Source organism: Rhodnius prolixus, unplaced genomic scaffold (assembly GCF_049639745.1).
Source record: "Rhodnius prolixus isolate KJV_2025 unplaced genomic scaffold, Rpr scaffold_6, whole genome shotgun sequence".
Taxonomy (NCBI): Eukaryota; Metazoa; Arthropoda; class Insecta; order Hemiptera; family Reduviidae; genus Rhodnius; species Rhodnius prolixus.
In genome coordinates this window covers 42,478,331-42,495,476 of record NW_027411634.1, presented here as the reverse complement: position 1 = coordinate 42,495,476, position 17,146 = coordinate 42,478,331, and the positions used below count along the sequence as shown (strand labels likewise).

At 34.2% G+C, this 17,146-nt stretch overlaps 1 protein-coding gene across 1 annotated transcript in view; it reads right to left on the bottom strand.

Annotated features, from left to right (window-relative positions):
• Window positions 1-17,146, bottom strand: part of Nrx-1 (Neurexin 1) — an 88,596-nt gene that overhangs the window by 69,012 nt on the left and 2,438 nt on the right. The window contains exon 2 of the mRNA XM_074141483.1: window positions 10,822-10,878. Coding sequence (XP_073997584.1) covers window positions 10,822-10,878 — 57 coding nt within the window. The remainder of the gene's footprint in view (window positions 1-10,821; window positions 10,879-17,146) is intronic.

Below are 17,146 nucleotides of genomic sequence, written 5' to 3'. Positions count from 1 at the left end.
GACACATACGTCACTACTTCCGCTTTTACTTACATCAAGTGAAAATAAAAGTGGGGAAAACTTTTATCTACAGCGAGCTGTGTACTGTCCAAAGTGCCTTCAAGCCCCCAGTTCTGAAGTACTGTTTGGAGTGCTCTGAATGTATTATATGGTTTATGTAAGTGAGAGCTGAAGTCCCCGTGGCTTCTACTTCTTCTTCCTGTTTTAGGCGTCGTCATGGCTTCCACTTCTTTTTTTTTGGCCACCTGTCATAAACCTTATTCATTATTTACAGAGTCTTACTTCAAGCCATTTTTTTTTTTCTTTGCCACAGCCTTCAGTATTATTTGTTTCATTATTTTTATTTTTATTTTGTACTTTTTTCAACTGCACTCTTAAATTTGGTAAAAGGGTTTTTTTATTGTATAAGTTACAATAGTGGCAACCATTTTAAAGGGAAGTGCAAAGGAATTGTGGGACTAATGGAGTGACGAGGTTTTTATCGTACACAAATTTTAATTTCACTTCAATCTCTTACTTTAAACAACTCAAAATAAAAATAGAATTTGATTTCGAAAATCTGGAGCAAAGACACCCTCGACTTTTTCTTAAGTAAGGTTAATTTTCGTTAAACTTGGTACTTTTACATAAAGAATGGCTAAAAAAAAAAATGCCCGCTCACCTTGAAGATAGAAGAAGGCTGACAGTCACAATCAAGACCCAGTTACCATCACATATAATCAATATTTAGTTTCTACGAACTGAATGATGGAATTACAAATAAAACTTGTAATTGTGTAGAATAAAAAAAAAGGTTATCTCAGTTAGGTCAGTGTTCAGTCGATATTAAGGGGTTAATCATTTCCAGTCCACAGGTAGAACTTCTGAGAATGACGTATTTTTTGCTGTACAGTTCAGCCAACTTTGTACATACAAATATCTCTCTCTCCAATTGAAAACAGCTGTTTTAATATTAATGGCATTTTCAAGAAATTCAATCTATTTATACCTGACAGAGATATAAATCTTAAGTTTATTGCTTTTTCAATTTGGTACCACGAATGTTTTTTTGTTTGCACCCCCCTCATAAAGAAAAGGAAACCAAAATATTGCTTTTCCTGCATAACGGAAAATTATCCTTTTCTCACCTGCTATGTTACATATTCATACAATGATCTGTATTCATATTTACGCTCGTGTTTTCTTAAAAAAGAACCAGAGTATTCTAAAACTTCGATAATTAAAAATTGTGTAAATAGCACCTATAGTCGATATATATTTTTACTAATAACGATTTCGATCCGAGTTTTTTTTTTTTTTTTACATTCCTTACCGGCAGCGATGCATCCAAAATAAAGGAGGAATATATTCTTTATTTTTTACTACTACCTCTGCAGTGTACACACTGCATTATGGCACGGTAGCAATTTCGTACAGACTACCGGACTTAGGCGGTCTACAGTTGCAACACTGCAAGGCATGGCGCACGATTCAAAAACTGAAGTCAGAGTAATTCATTTATTTTTAATAACCGGTTTCCTAAGGCAGTGATTCTCAACCACTGGTGCTGCGAAAGTTTTGAAGTGTGCCACCAAATTTTAGAAATGCATACAATTAAAATTATATAATAAATGTAGAAGACGATATGAGAGTAGCATTATCATTTATACGACCAAATACAAACGAAATTATAAAAAAAACATCAAGCTCAAATTTCTCATAAAAGTATTCCTATTATTAACTTGTAATTAATCCCATAATACAGTGGTTCTTAACCTTTTCATAGACACGGAACACTATATGTATATATTTTTCTCGCGGAACACTAACATTAAATAATTTGAAATTCGGTATTTTGTGCACAAAATAACTATAGCTTATAATTGAGAAAAACAATGTGTATTAGAGAACAAAATTCCATACCAATACGTGGTTCACAGTGGGAGATGTAGAACGGCCATAATTTTACAGAATTTCATGACCCAAAAATTTTTCAACCCTTTATATCTTCTACCTTATTAGATCTGTGCACATAATAACTATAGTTTATAATTGAGAAAAACAAACTGTACAAGAGAACAAAATTCCATATCAATACGTGGTTCTCAGTGGGAGATATAAAACGGCCATAATTTTACAGAATTTCATGACCCAAAAATTTTTCAACCCTTTATATCTTCTACCTTATTAGATCTGTGCACATAATAACTGTAGTTTATAATTGAGAAAAACAAACTGTATAAGAAAACAAAATTCCATACCAATACGTGGTTCACAGTGGGAGATATAGAACGGCCATAATTTTACAGAATTACATGACCCAAATATTTTTCAACCCTTTATATCTTCTACCTTATTAGATCTGTGCACATAATAACTATAGTTTATAATTGAGAAAAACAAACTGTATAAGAAAACAAAATTCCATACTAATACGTGGTTCACAGTTGGAGATATAGAACGGCCATAATTTTACAGAATTTCATGACCCAAAAATTTTTCAACCATTTATATCTTCTACCTTATTAGATCTGTGCACATAATAACTATAGTTTATAATTGAGAAAAACAAACTGTACAAGAGAACAAAATTCCATACCAATACGTGGTTCACAGTGGGAGATATAGAACGGCCATAATTTTACAGAATTTCATGACCCAAAAATTTTTCAACCCTTTATATCTTCTACCTTATTAGATCTGTGCACATAATAACTATAGTTTATAATTGAGAAAAACAAAGTGTACAAGGGAACAAAATTCCATACCAATACGTGGTTCACAGTGGGAGATATAGAACGGCCATAATTTTACAGAATTTCATGACCTAAAAATTTTTCAACCCTTTATATCTTCTACCTTATTAGATCTGCGCACATAATAACTATAGTTTATAATTGAGAAAAACAAAGTGTATAAGAAAACAAAATTCCATACCAATACGTGCTTCAAAGTGGGAGATACAGAACGGCCATAATTTTACAGAATTTCATGACCCAAAAATTTTTCAACCTTTTATATCTTCTACCTTATTAAATCTGTGCACATAATAACTATAGTTTATAATTGAGAAAAACAAAGTGTATAAGCGAACAAAATTCCATATCAATACTTGGTTCTCAGTGGGAGATATAGAACGGCCATAATTTTACAGAATTTCATGACCCAAAAATTTTTCAACCCTTTATATCTTCTACCTTATTAGATCTGTGCACATAATAACTATAGTTTATAATTGAGAAAAACAAAGTGTATAAGAAAACAAAATTCCATACCAATACGTGGTTCACAGTGGGAGATATAAAACGGCCATAATTTTACAGAATTTCATGACCCAAAAATTTTTCAACCCTTTATATCTTCTACCTTATTAGATCTGTGCACATAATAACTATAGTTTTTAATTGAGAAAAACGAAGTGTATAAGAGAACAAAATTCCATACCAATACGTGGTTCACAGTGGGAGATATAGAACGGCCATAATTTTACAGAATTTCATGACCCAAAAATTTTTCAACCCTTTATATCTTCTACCTTATTAGATCTGTGCACATAATAACTATAGTTTATAAGTGAGAAAAACAAAGTGTTCAAGAGAACAAAATTCCATACCAATACGTGGTTCACAGTGGGAGATATAGAACGGCCATAATTTTACAGAATTTCATGACCCAAAAATTTTTCAACCCTTTATATCTTCTACCTTATTAGATCTGTGCACATAATAAATATAGTTTAGAATTGAGAAAAACAATGTGTATAAGAGAACAAAATTCCATATCAATACGTGGTTCATAGTGGGAGATATAGAACGGCTACAATTTTACAGAATTTCATGACCCAAAAAATTTTCAACCCTTTACATCTTCTAAAATTATAGATCTGTGCACAAAATAACTATAATTTCTAATTGAGAAAAACAAAGTGTATAAGAAAACAAAATTCCATACCAATACGTGCTTCAAAGTGGGAGATATAGAACGGCCATAATTTTACAGAATTTCATGACCCAAAAATTTTTCAACCCTTTATATCTTCTACCATATTAGATCTGTGCACATAATAACTATAGTTTTTAATTGAGAAAAACGAAGTGTATAAGAGAACAAAATTCCATACCAATACGTGGTTCACAGTGGGAGATATAGAACGGCCATAATTTTACAGAATTTCATGACCCAAAAATTTTTCAACCCTTTATATCTTCTACCTTATTAGATCTGTGCACATAATAACTATAGTTTATAAGTGAGAAAAACAAAGTGTTCAAGAGAACAAAATTCCATACCAATACGTGGTTCACAGTGGGAGATATAGAACGGCCATAATTTTACAGAATTTCATGACCCAAAAATTTTTCAACCCTTTCTATCTTCTACCTTATTAGATCTGTGCACATAATAACTATAGTTTATAATTGAGAAAAACAAAGTGTATAAGAAAACAAAATTCCATACCAATACGTGCTTCAAAGTGGGAGATATAGAACGGCCATAATTTTACAGAATTTCATGACCCAAAAATTTTTCAACCCTTTATATCTTCTACCTTATTAAATCTGTGCACATAATAAATATAGTTTAGAATTGAGAAAAACAAAGTGTACAAGAGAACAAAATTCCATATCAATACGTGGTTCTCAGTGGGAGATATAGAACGGCCATAATTTTACAGAATTTCATGACCCAAAAATTTTTCAACCCTTTATATCTTCTACCTTATTAGATCTGTGCACATAATAACTATAGCTTATAATTGAGAAAAACAATGTGTATAAGCAAACAAAATTCCATACCAATACGTGGTTCACAGTGGGAGATATAGAACGGCCATAATTTTACAGAATTTCATGACCCAAAAATTTTTCAACCCTTTATATCTTCTACCTTATTAGATCTATGCACATATTAACTATAGTTTATAATTGAGAAAAACAAAGTGTACAAGAGAACAAAATTCCATATCAATACTTGGTTCTCAGTGGGAGATATAAAACGGCCATAATTTTACAGAATTTCATGACCCAAAAATTTTTCAACCATTTATATCTTCTACCTTATTAGATCTGTGCACATAATAACTATAGTTTATAATTGAGAAAAACAAACTGTATAAGAAAACAAAATTCCATACCAATACGTGGTTCACAGTGGGAGATATAGAACGGCCATAATTTTACAGAATTTCATGACCCAAAAATTTTTCAACCCTTTATATCTTCTACCTTATTAGATCTGTGCACATAATAACTATAGTTTATAATTGAGAAAAACAAAGTGTATAAGCGAACAAAATTCCATACCAATACGTGGTTCACAGTGGAAGATATAGGACGGCCATAATTTTACAGAATTTCATGACCCAAAAATTTTTCAACCCTTTCTATCTTCTACCTTATTAGATCTGTGCACATAATAACTATAGTTTATAATTGAGAAAAACAAAGTGTATAAGAAAATAAAATTCCATACCAATACGTGCTTCAAAGTGGGAGATATAGAACGGCCATAATTTTACAGAATTTCATGACCCAAAAATTTTTCAACCCTTTATATCTTCTACCTTATTAAATCTGTGCACATAATAACTATAGTTTATAATTGAGAAAAAAAAGTGTATAAGCGAACAAAATTCCATATCAATACTTGGTTCTCAGTGGGAGATATAAAACGGCCATAATTTTACAGAATTTCATGACCCAAAAATTTTTCAACCCTTTATATCTTCTACATTATTAGATCTGTGCACATAATAACTATAGTTTATAATTGAGAAAAACAAACTGTACAAGAGAACAAAATTCCATACCAATACGTGGTTCACTGTGGGAGATATAGAACGGCCATAATTTTACAGAATTTCATGACCCAAAAATTTTTCAACCCTTTATATCTTCTACCTTATTAGATCTGTGCACATAATAACTATAGTTTATAATTGAGAAAAACAAAGTGTATAAGAAAACAAAATTCCATACCAATAAATACGTGGTTCACAGTGGGAGATATAAAACGGCCCTAATTTTACAGAATTTCATGACCCAAAAATTTTTCAACCCTTTATATCTTCTACCTTATTAGATCTGTGCACATAATAACTATAGTTTATAATTGAGAAAAACAATGTGTATAAGCGAACAAAATTCCATACCAATACGTGGTTCACAGTGGGAGATATAGAACGGCCATAATTTTACAGAATTTCATGACCCAAAAATTTTTGAACCCTTTATATCTTCTACCTTTTTCGGTCTGTGCACAAAATAACTATAGTTTATAATTAAGAAAAACGTAGTGTACAAGAGAACAAAATTCCATACCAATACGTGGTTCACAGTGGGAGATACAGAACGGCCATAATTTTACAGAATTTCATGACCCAATAAATTTTCAACCCTTTATATCTTCTACCTTTTTAGATCTGTGCACAAAATAACTATAGTTTATAATTTAGAGAAACAATGTGTATAAGAGTACAAAATTCCCTACCAATACGTGGTTCACAGTGGGAGATATAGAACGGCCATAATTTTACAGAATTTCATGACCCAAAAAATTTTGAACCCTTTATATCTTCTACCTTTTTAGATCTGTGCACAAAATAACTATAGTTTATAATTTAGAGAAACAATGTGTATAAGAGAACAAAATTCCATACCAATACGTGGTTCACAGTGGAAGATATAGAACGGCCATAATTTAACAGAATTTTATGAACCAAAAAAATTTAAACCTCTTGTATCAGTGGTTCTTAACCTTTTCATAGACGCGGAACACAATTATATGTGTATATTTTTCTCGCGGAACACTAACATTAAATAATTTGAAATTCTGTATTTAGCAAGAACTTAAAATTAAAAAAAAAGGAACAATTTTTTGTTTTCGTATCTTTCCTAAGTTTCTAAATTTCAATACATTTAAAATTGAAATTTCGCGGAACACTTGGACCATATTCGCGGAACACCAGTGTTCCGCGGAACACCGGTTAAGAACCACTGCCTTAATAGAACATATACTGCTGTTTTTGTAGTACATATTATTTTATTTTATACTGAAAATAAACATAAACTATTTTACACAGTGTATTATGGGATAAGTAAAATACTTTTTACTAAAAAAATTAAAAATGGAGGAGTGTTTTCTAAACAGGAATCACTAGAATCCGTTTTAAATTTCTATAAGGTAACACTATAATCTTTTTAACTGTTATAATTAAAAATGTCTAATCAAATATCTAATTATGGTTGCAGAAAAAATATAATATTTAACTCGAGTGTAAAGTATTTTGTAAAAGATCGGCAATTTGCACTTGCACTCGCCTCGCTTCGCTCGCTCGTGCGTGCAAACCCTGCCTCGCGTAAGGAAAAGTACTACTTTCCACACTTAAATAACTAATTTTCTGCAATGTTATTGAAGCAAACACGTCACCTAAACTTGTGATAACTTACTGTAGTAAGGGGAATGATGGTGATTGGTGCAGGATTTTTATCTTAATCAGTGAAACTATCAAACATTTACTGGACCAAACATCCCAAAAGGAAGTTTCGCTGGGGAGGCTTGGCGGTGAAAATAAAATTCTGCGGAAACAGCTGGCAGGCTCATTGCGGGGAGCACATAAAGCTGTGTAACTAACACACACACTGAGTCTTGTCTAAACAGCCGATACGTGTAATAATTAGATTTGTTGTGTGCCTGTATACTCGGGGAGTAGATATCGATCTGACAGTGTAGCTGACTCCCTAAGGTCTATCTGGCCGAGTTTATCGCTAACTCATCCTCATTACCATTTATCTAACCTCCCAGCTAGCTGGTCGTTAACTTACTGTTGTAAGTGCAAATATGGCGACGGTCAAACTTTCCCAAAATAGCAAAGGAAACTGTTCATGGAAAATCTTAAGCTTTTCTTAATACATTGATTAAGAGTTTTCACATGAAATGCAAGTTTCGAAACCCTTCCCTGTTCGTATAATGGTCGTCAATGTGAATATGATCAATCGAACAGCTTTCTTTATATGGAAATGAAAGTAGACTGTTGTGCGTGTATTTCATTAGAATCGATATACTGAAATTCATAGTTTTGGACATTGTATTTTCACGAAATACATTTAAAAATGGCGTAGTCCATGTTTATAAGGAGTTTTGCTTCTTCATTCGCAACAATGAAGAAATGGGCGGCTATACTTTGAACCTGGTAGTACTTACTTCTTTTGACGACGATCCACTCACAGGTGGACGATTGAAAACGCAATTGCTTTCGCTAACATAGAGATACTACATAATACTGCATTGGACAATCAGAAATTAAAGTTTTTATCGATTAGATGGACATCCTAGGCGCATCATAAGAAGTTGAACGGCACATTTTTACATGTTCACGTTACCTTGCTGGGGCTACTTAATATAGAGGATCGCTCTTTGACAGTTTTTTTGGATTCCCGACGGGAAGGGACCCCATTTCTGACCTGCACGTGCTTTCACTACCCACATTTCCTACTTTATGAGGCTTTTCCCCTTGTAAGATTTCCATTAAACGAGTTATACCCAACGCAAGAGGGAACTGACCGATTGGCCAAAAGCATAGCGTGGGCATTCTTCTGATGACTGTGAGATAAAAGCGGTATTCCCTCAACTAACTACAAAAGAACATGCAACTGGAAAGAAACTCATTGGCCGAGTTGTATCAAAGTCACACTGACTTTGGCGCGGACTTTTTATTTTAAGTTTCAAGTAAATGTTTTAAGTTTTATAACTTTCTTTTATCTTTAATAACACCTGCTGATGAACATGAACCTGGTGACGTAACTGGAACAAAACTATTGCCCATTTCTCGCACCCAGTGCTTCTCTTCAATACTTTCTCTGAAGATCTCTGAATAACATACAGCTGCCACTTTTATTGACAAATCCAAGTTTGAAAAATTGTCTTCTAGTGATGTTTGTATCTTCACTGTTGGAGATGAGGACCTGCCATTAATTATATTCAGAGCGGAAGAGGATGTGGCCAGAAGGAGGACTCGCCTGCAAAGCCGGGAAGTACGGAGTTCACATTTCCTCATAACTGCCAATAAATCGATTCCTCGCCCCAAAGGTTTAATAAAACTTAGATCTTTATCATATATAAATTCAAAAGTTTAAGCCATCTATTTTTAAGTAAGAAGAACACATGTTGAAGCCATTTCCGGTGGAAAAAGCTGGTCTTGTGAAGTTACCAATTTATTTCAAGTAGTGATTCCGGCCATGTTGTGTCCTCATACGCGTTTCCCTCAGGAGAAAGTGGATTTCCTTTCCCCAAAGCTATCACTTTTCTTTGCCCCTTATGTCGATCCTAACATCTTTATTTGAAAAGTTTCCATCTCGTTTTTAAAGTTTTTTAATAAACTGTTTCGGAGAATAGTCTAACTGAAAGGTGCTTCGTTCAAGTTTTGATTGTCAGAAAGTTTGAAGAAGATGGCAGAAGCTCACTGTCAAAGGTATTGGTGTTTTTCAATCTTAGCAGAAAAACTTGTAACTAACTTAAAAATCAGCTTAGTTTGCCCATCAGATAATTTAGATTAAAACTGGCAGGAAATGGTGCAAGTGACCCCCCCCCCAACACTCCAGATTTCATCTCTCCAGGTGGAGACCCAACAATGAAGTATGGGAAAGTATAAAATTTTGAAAAAGCAAGCGCAGCGGCATGAATAAGAGATGTTGGTGACAGCATACACGTCTGTGTCAAATATTGGTATGCTCTGGACACAGCAGGGCGAGTTGTAAATATTTCAAGCATCATCCTCTCCGCCAGCGCTGGGTCATGGCTGTAAATAAATTGTGTGCTCCAAAAATCGGTCCAATATCTACGGTACGACTGCCAATAAATGATTCCTCTCTCGTTCCAAAATAATAATTTGCCTTTAATTCATATACATAAATTAGTAATAAATATTTATAATCTATGTGGCCTTGGAATGTACACACTTCATCGCAACAAATAAATGTAATGTGTAATGAACTAAATATGTGCAGCGGCATTTCGATAATCATGACAATCGATATTGGGGCTCGTGGCCGTCACCATATCTAACTATTACCAACTTTAGAATAAATCATAAAACAGAAGATTACCCCGAAAAAATGAAATTTTTACCCCACCCTCCATTCCTGTTCAGAATGCCAGAAAAATGAATTAATTCAAATCCAAAATTTTGGATTAGTGCATACGAAGTTCTGTAAAAGACTACAGAACTATATTCCAAAAAAAAAATTCTCGCAAAAGGTAAAACCAAATTCCTGCGGACCTTCCGGTATGGTAATTTTTTTTTTTTTTTTTAACTATGCCCATTTAAATTTCCTTTATATTATTTAGAACACAAGACTTCTAGTTGAGGCATGTATTTCCGTCTTTTAAAATGCTTTTAAATTTTTGTAGTTATTAGTTATGGGGGGCCCCCAACAATTTGTATGGACGTTCTTGCCAACACTGCTTACTAAGGCTGGTACTTGTTCTAAAAATAATCTATTAAAAAATAAATATAGGTAATTATTCCAAATTATTTTGTTAGAAACTAAACGTTTGAGCCATTCTTGCCTTTCTATGTACGTTCAGGTAGCTCTCTATTTACCAATAAGAATCAATCAAAGTTTACTATCGATGCTTCAACAATCAATGAATACTATCGATGTTTCTCCAATCAATGATTACTATCGTAGCTACTACAATTATGTTGGTATAAATTGCTGGCAGCAATTGACCTCTGAAATTTATTTGCTAGAATGTTACTGGTTGGTAAATAGTAGACTTCCTGTTTAAATCATATAAAAAAAATAAAATAAAATAAAATAAATTAAAATGAAAGAAACTCACAGCTGCTTTCTTCTTGCGGAGAGCAATGGTGGTGCCAAGACAATGGAATCCGCCGCACTGAAACAGAAAACACAGGGTATTTGAGAGGACGTGGCGCGGCGCATATTTCTCTAATAAACTACTTAAACCAATCAAAACTGCCGTTTTATATAATATATTGTATGTACATTATACATACATTTTTTTTTTAATAATTGCAATTGGTCATTAAATTATCATTGATAATCGATATGGAATTGTGGCAACACTTTTAACCATGTAACCATGTGAGTGGTAAACCTTTAGAGGAACGTTTAACAACCCCCCCTTTGCCACAGAAATACCCTTTTCATGGAAAAAATGTGTCAAAATAAACGTGTTACATGTAAATGAATGTAATGAGGGCAAAAAGTATTTTGTGAGCATTGTAGGAGTAGTCCCATAAAAGAGAAAATTCCCTTAATGCTACTTTCGGTTGAGGGATTTTAGCCGCTTTTCGTCAGCCCTACTGTCCTTCTGGATAACCCGAAAAAGGAATCAAGTCTGAATTACCTAATTTTGAGCTAATACAAACCAAACACATGTTCTACACATTGACGGGTTTAAAACAAAAAAATTTTGTTCGATTTCAGAGGATGACAAAACTTATGGCTTTATCGATAAAAATTTAATAAGAAAAATTTCCGATTATCACTATAATTGTGCAAACTAGAAGACAGAGAAAGTAAATAAAATCACCTTTTTTTTAATCGATTTATTCCAGCAATATCAGAATATTCATTCTGGACGACTAGAACAGAGATTTGGAGATTGCAAATGCGTGGGCACTTGTGGTGACAGTTGTGATCAGTGCAAACTGCAGGACTGCAGATGTGGGCAAACTTGTTGCATTACTAACCTGCAGTATCGGCTGCAGCACATACAACCTGTACATTCTAATCATTTCATTCAAAACAAACCCTAATGGAGGTTTACACTTAAATAATATCTGCATTGCGCAAAATCTCCATTTTTGGTTTGGGGGTGTTTTTTTTTTTTTTTTTTAACCAATAAGACTTCGTAATTTTGCTAAATTATTCATTGCTATTATTGATCTGTTTGATCGAGTTACAAATCGATTTTCTCAGGCTACCGATTCCCCTGAATTAATCACGATTAGTCCAATTGGTCACTTTTAGTCCAAACAAAATAGAAAGAAATAGTTGTAAAAAAATCCTCTTTAAACATTTTTGAAATAAGTATAGTAATGAAGTTACAATAAAGTAAATAATGGGAATACAATTTCAAACCCCGTTTAGTTTCTTACAACTCTGATGTTCATATAATATCGATCGATTGGGCACCCACTAAACTGCATCCGATCGCACCGACTTCTCACACGAGTGCCCACTTCCCGTTACCGAATAAACATTTGGAGTAGAAGAAAACGGCAAGACTGTTGGCTTCAGAATCTGTTGAGTTTTCGTTGACTTGAGTATGCAGACATATGGCCCACTAGAAATCGATACTTCCACCAAACTGCTGGGGAAAAGATGAGCGATCCCCTGGCCCAAAATACGATGCTATAAAGTTGTGATGGAAAGGTAAAGAGGTAGCAAGTCAAGGTCAGCTAGACAGCTACTACGTAGCATCCGAATCAGGACCGGAATGTGCAGAGGAGGTCAAGTTCATATCGCAGAAGGGGAATGGGGCCGCTGAACACTCCAACGTGCCACTCAAGTAGAGTACTTCCGGCCCAGTAACCGGTAATTCGCCAAGCTTCCTGCATCCTCACTACACCCATAAACTACTCACAGTTCACTCTAAGACTTGCGCTCTACTTGACTTCAAGAATATCTCCATAACTCCACCAGCCGAACTGCAATCAATCTGCAGTTTCCTCTAAATTCTCCCGTGCCTAGTCAGAGGAAGTAGTGCAATATTCACAGGAAGTAGATGTCTTCAAGTTCTCTGCACACCAGTCAATACTCATATAATAGTTTCCTACTTCGATCTCTCGGGTCTAACTTGAACATTTAATTAGTTCGTAAAACTGTACATTGCACTGAAGTTTACATTAGAGAGAAGCCACAGAACAGCTAAAAAAAAAAAAGGTAGTTGTAAAAGCCATTTCCTACAAAACTTGAGTAAAATGAAAAATCCGCTGTAAGAAGTGATACTTCCTGCTACTAAAAGTGGAAGTGGGATTTTTATAGTTAAGAAGCAGTCGCCACACGAGATAGTCAATCAAGTTTACGGTATTTTTTATTTCCGCCTTTCCAAAAACGACTTCGTTAGGTTCAGAAAACCTTAAAAGTCGCCCACCAAACCTAACCTAAAAGTGAAAACGTGTGTAACCTATCAGGTTAGATTTTTTTTAACAGATACGACAACAATATTTCCTCTAATTGCAGGAATTAAAGTACTGTAAGGAAGTGATTATGAAGAGAAACAGCTGGCAGAAAAGAGGGTCTCAATCGTCCGCAAGTTAATTTGCTCAAACGAGTTTTGCAGGAGTTCCTGGAGGTGAGTCAGATTTGCTTGACTCTCGTCGTTTGGGACTTCACGTGTTATCGTCGCTAGACTGAAAAATGGTGCAACTTTACTTGTTCTTTCATTACTTTGGTTAGTGAAAGATTCTTATATAGTTAATTAATATTTCTAGCTCTTACAACTCTTACTTCAAACATAGATTTCGTTTCAACGCAGGTTATCTTTCAGGAGCTCGGTTAACGAGTGGAATTTATAAATTTAGCCAATTGTGAGAAAAATCCAGCTCACTAAAGATAACTATGTACAATTGATCTTTTTGGGTCTCCTAGTATTAAACTGACCATTTGTTAAGGCTAGATGTGGTCCTAAGGCAGACTCCCTCCGAGCTTAGGTAAGCAACAAACCCAAACTTCTCAAAAAAGGCAAATATTCGAAGTTTTCTCTAGTAAACTCTTCACCAATCGAATCCTGGAATTTGGCCATACTCCCAAAAATTCTGAGTGCAGATTATCATGAAAAATAGAACGTTTGATGAGAGCAGATCAACAGACTAATGCACTTGCTACAAAATTAAAAGATACCACATGGGAAATTACCGCAAAAGCGGAAATAACCGCAAGGATTTTGATGTGTTTTAATCATAAACCTGAAACATCTTCTAATCTCTGACGTAACTAATTTTAAGGCAAGGTTGGCTCTTGTTAGAAGTGGGTCTAAGGAAGTGTTAGGGATTAAGGGATGATTAGGCTTAAAACAAGGAAGACTGGGTGATGATCTTAGGACTACGGTAGGACGTAGGGCCAAAAAAAGGTGAGAGCTAAAAAAACTTAGTGAGTTGGCTCCAACACTAAACAACAAGGTGTGAGGTTGAAAGTATATATACATATATACTCTAATTACATACTACTCAGTGTGTGCTTACCTCCTACATTAAGCAGACTTAATAATTAAGCTTAATATACTGGTGTGTAAAGTGCGCGCGTGTGTAAGGTGTGGTGTTGCACTCAAACTTGGCATACCCATTCACAGCTTGCCTTTTGTAGTACGGCAATTCTTACTGGCCAGTAATGTTTCCTGATTGGCCAGTTACATATAACGGCATTTCTGATTGGTAAGTTTATTTTTTTCTTTATTATTGATCTCTTTTATTTTATTTACATATCAATTATTGGTAAAATGATTTTTAAAAAAGAGAAGCTTTAGTTTCCTACCAAAAATAAAAAATAAGATAAATCAAAAGAACCAAAAGGCAAAAATTAAATTAAATAAAAATTGACACATTCACGTATTGCGCCACGCCCTAAATCCACACCCTGTGTCTTATGTTCTGTGTGTGCGTCTGTTAGTACGTATGTTCGTAAGTGCGCATGTGTGGCGCTGTGGTAAGGAAAAACAAAAATTAAAAAATTTCTGTAAACAGGAAGGAAGTGGTAGCCATTCTTTTTTTCGAAAACAAAAAACAAAAAGATAAATTTGAATCAATAATGAATATTCACACAAAAAATTGATGAGTCTAAAAATTTGTTGAAAGTGAAAAATGAGGACTTAGCTAATTTATATTTATTTACTTTTTTTTTTTAAGAAACTTTATTTTCAGATGGTACAGATCTGCGCCGCTTTTTCTGAAGTATTTCTGAAGAAGTGTTTTGGAGTTTTCTAATGTTTTGTCTCCAAGAAATTATGGCTACGGTACGTGGAATTCCAGAACAAGTTGATTTTAAAATAAAAAAAAGTAGACCCGATACAAAGCAGATGTACGTAAGTGACTTTTGTGTTCTTTTGCAGACTAAGTATTCCAGACAGAAATGAAGAAACCAGTATCTCTCTGGAGTAGTCTCACAATTCTAAGGCATGTCTTCAGCGATCATCGATCCTGTTTTTCAGAAATCAGAAGAGATGCTAAACAGTATTCCTTTCTTTTGTCCCTTGACTTTTACTGGTGTTTTACGACCTTAGAATGAATGCCAGTTTCAGGGCGACCATTACTTGTTGTTAAGTTGCCCTTACGGCAAGCTGTAAGGTCATGCGCAACAAAAAAGAACTTGCCGTGAAGCTGGTAGCGTTTTTAAGACGCCATTTTCTTACTGTAGTAAGGCAAAAAATGAGGACATATCCTTGTCAACTCTTCGTCAGGAGGCAAACGTTCATAAGACTAGGAAATTTTGATAAGAACTAGTTTAGGAATCTTTAGACAAATGGTTTTAGGCAGTCCATGGTGATTTCCGGTTAGTGCAAGTAGGAAGAAATGTAGACGTTGGGAAGGAAGAGAGTTGAGAGTTTATTTGTTCGAATCCCCTCGGATTTAAAGGTTCCTAATATCAATAATCATTGACACGCCACTAAATAAAAGTAATAAAAATCAATCAATCAAACGATTGCTATTAAATTGAATAGTCATTTTTCATTTAAACATCCGGTTACGGTGATGAAAGGTGCTGCTAAAATCTAAAAACTCAACCTTTTATTCGCTAAAATCGGAAGTTTACAGTGTACGGCTTACTGTAGTCCATGTCCTGTGATTTTGTCAGTCCGTCTAAAGCACATTGAATTTCATTACCCTCGATAATCGATAAAGACACTTCGCAGTAGATCGTTTCTTGAAGCGTGGAGAAATTAAGCAGCGCAAAACTGTAGCGTGAAATGATAGGATGTACGAATTCGTGTACTGACTACAACACCAACTATTTTTTGGTAAAGTGCAACTATGATATCTATGATGCAATGAATATTACAGGTAAAACTAATTTAAGAGTATAGCATTCATAGATGACGTCATTAACCTGCGATAATGTAAAATAAAGTGTAAACTTTATTGAGAAATAATATGAAGTAATGATTTTGCGAGTTCGTGCTGATTGATGGTGGATGACTTAGGCACGCAAAAGGAAGTGGACACATTGTGAAAGTTTTACATGCTAAAACACACTTGCATGTATCCAAAAAAAATAATAATATTACACAAAATACATTATAACACTACACTAACCTAACTTTCATCTTACTACAGGTACGAACTCTGGTTGCAGTTTTTCGTACTACATTCTCTCTTCTTGTTTAAGAAGAAACTATAGCTATCGTAACAAAGTTAAATACAATCAATTATTACTTAGCACAATGAGAGCAGAGCCTGGCCGAATAAGTTCTCAACAATGAATGTTTATAACCTCCTCTATTTACTGACAAGTCAGTGAAAGTGTAGCTATCGAGTACATTTCCCCGTTTTGCAATAACTCCGAAAATATCGGTTTTTTTAAATCCACTGATTACCAAAAAAAGTGGTGCTTACAAATTTGTGTTATGTCAGTCTGTATCCAAGCGAGATTCAAAAGTGAATAATTACAGAAAGACATTAGATATTTGGTTTAGATTCTACAAAAATAAGATCTTTTTAGAACTATTATTAAATAGATTTTTTTATTTTTTTTGGCAGGTGCTCCAACGATTTGATTGCAAGATTTATAAATTTTAAAAATTTGTCTAGAAAATTCGGTTTGAAGCAGGAAAGGTTCTCGGAGCGAGATAAGCTTGAGAATTGCTGTAAATTCATATTTCAATGAAATGCACGGTTTTAAAAAAACTTTATAATATTTTTTGATTGATTTTATTCGTCTTGGCATGCATGTTTATTGCATCCCTGATCGGTTTCAGAAAATCATCAATGTCTGAAAGTCATTTCAGAGTCAATTGCGACATCACTCACATTTCAGCGAGTCTAGTCCGAGACTGATAAAATACATACACGTCTGATTCCTGGCTGAATGAGCATTTCAGCTTAGCTTGCCCAAACTCTGCTTAGTTCTTTCTTTGACAGTTTTTCTATGTCAGGTTTTCCACTTTGTCGAAGAGTTCCCCTACATAGGGTTTCCATGGCAGC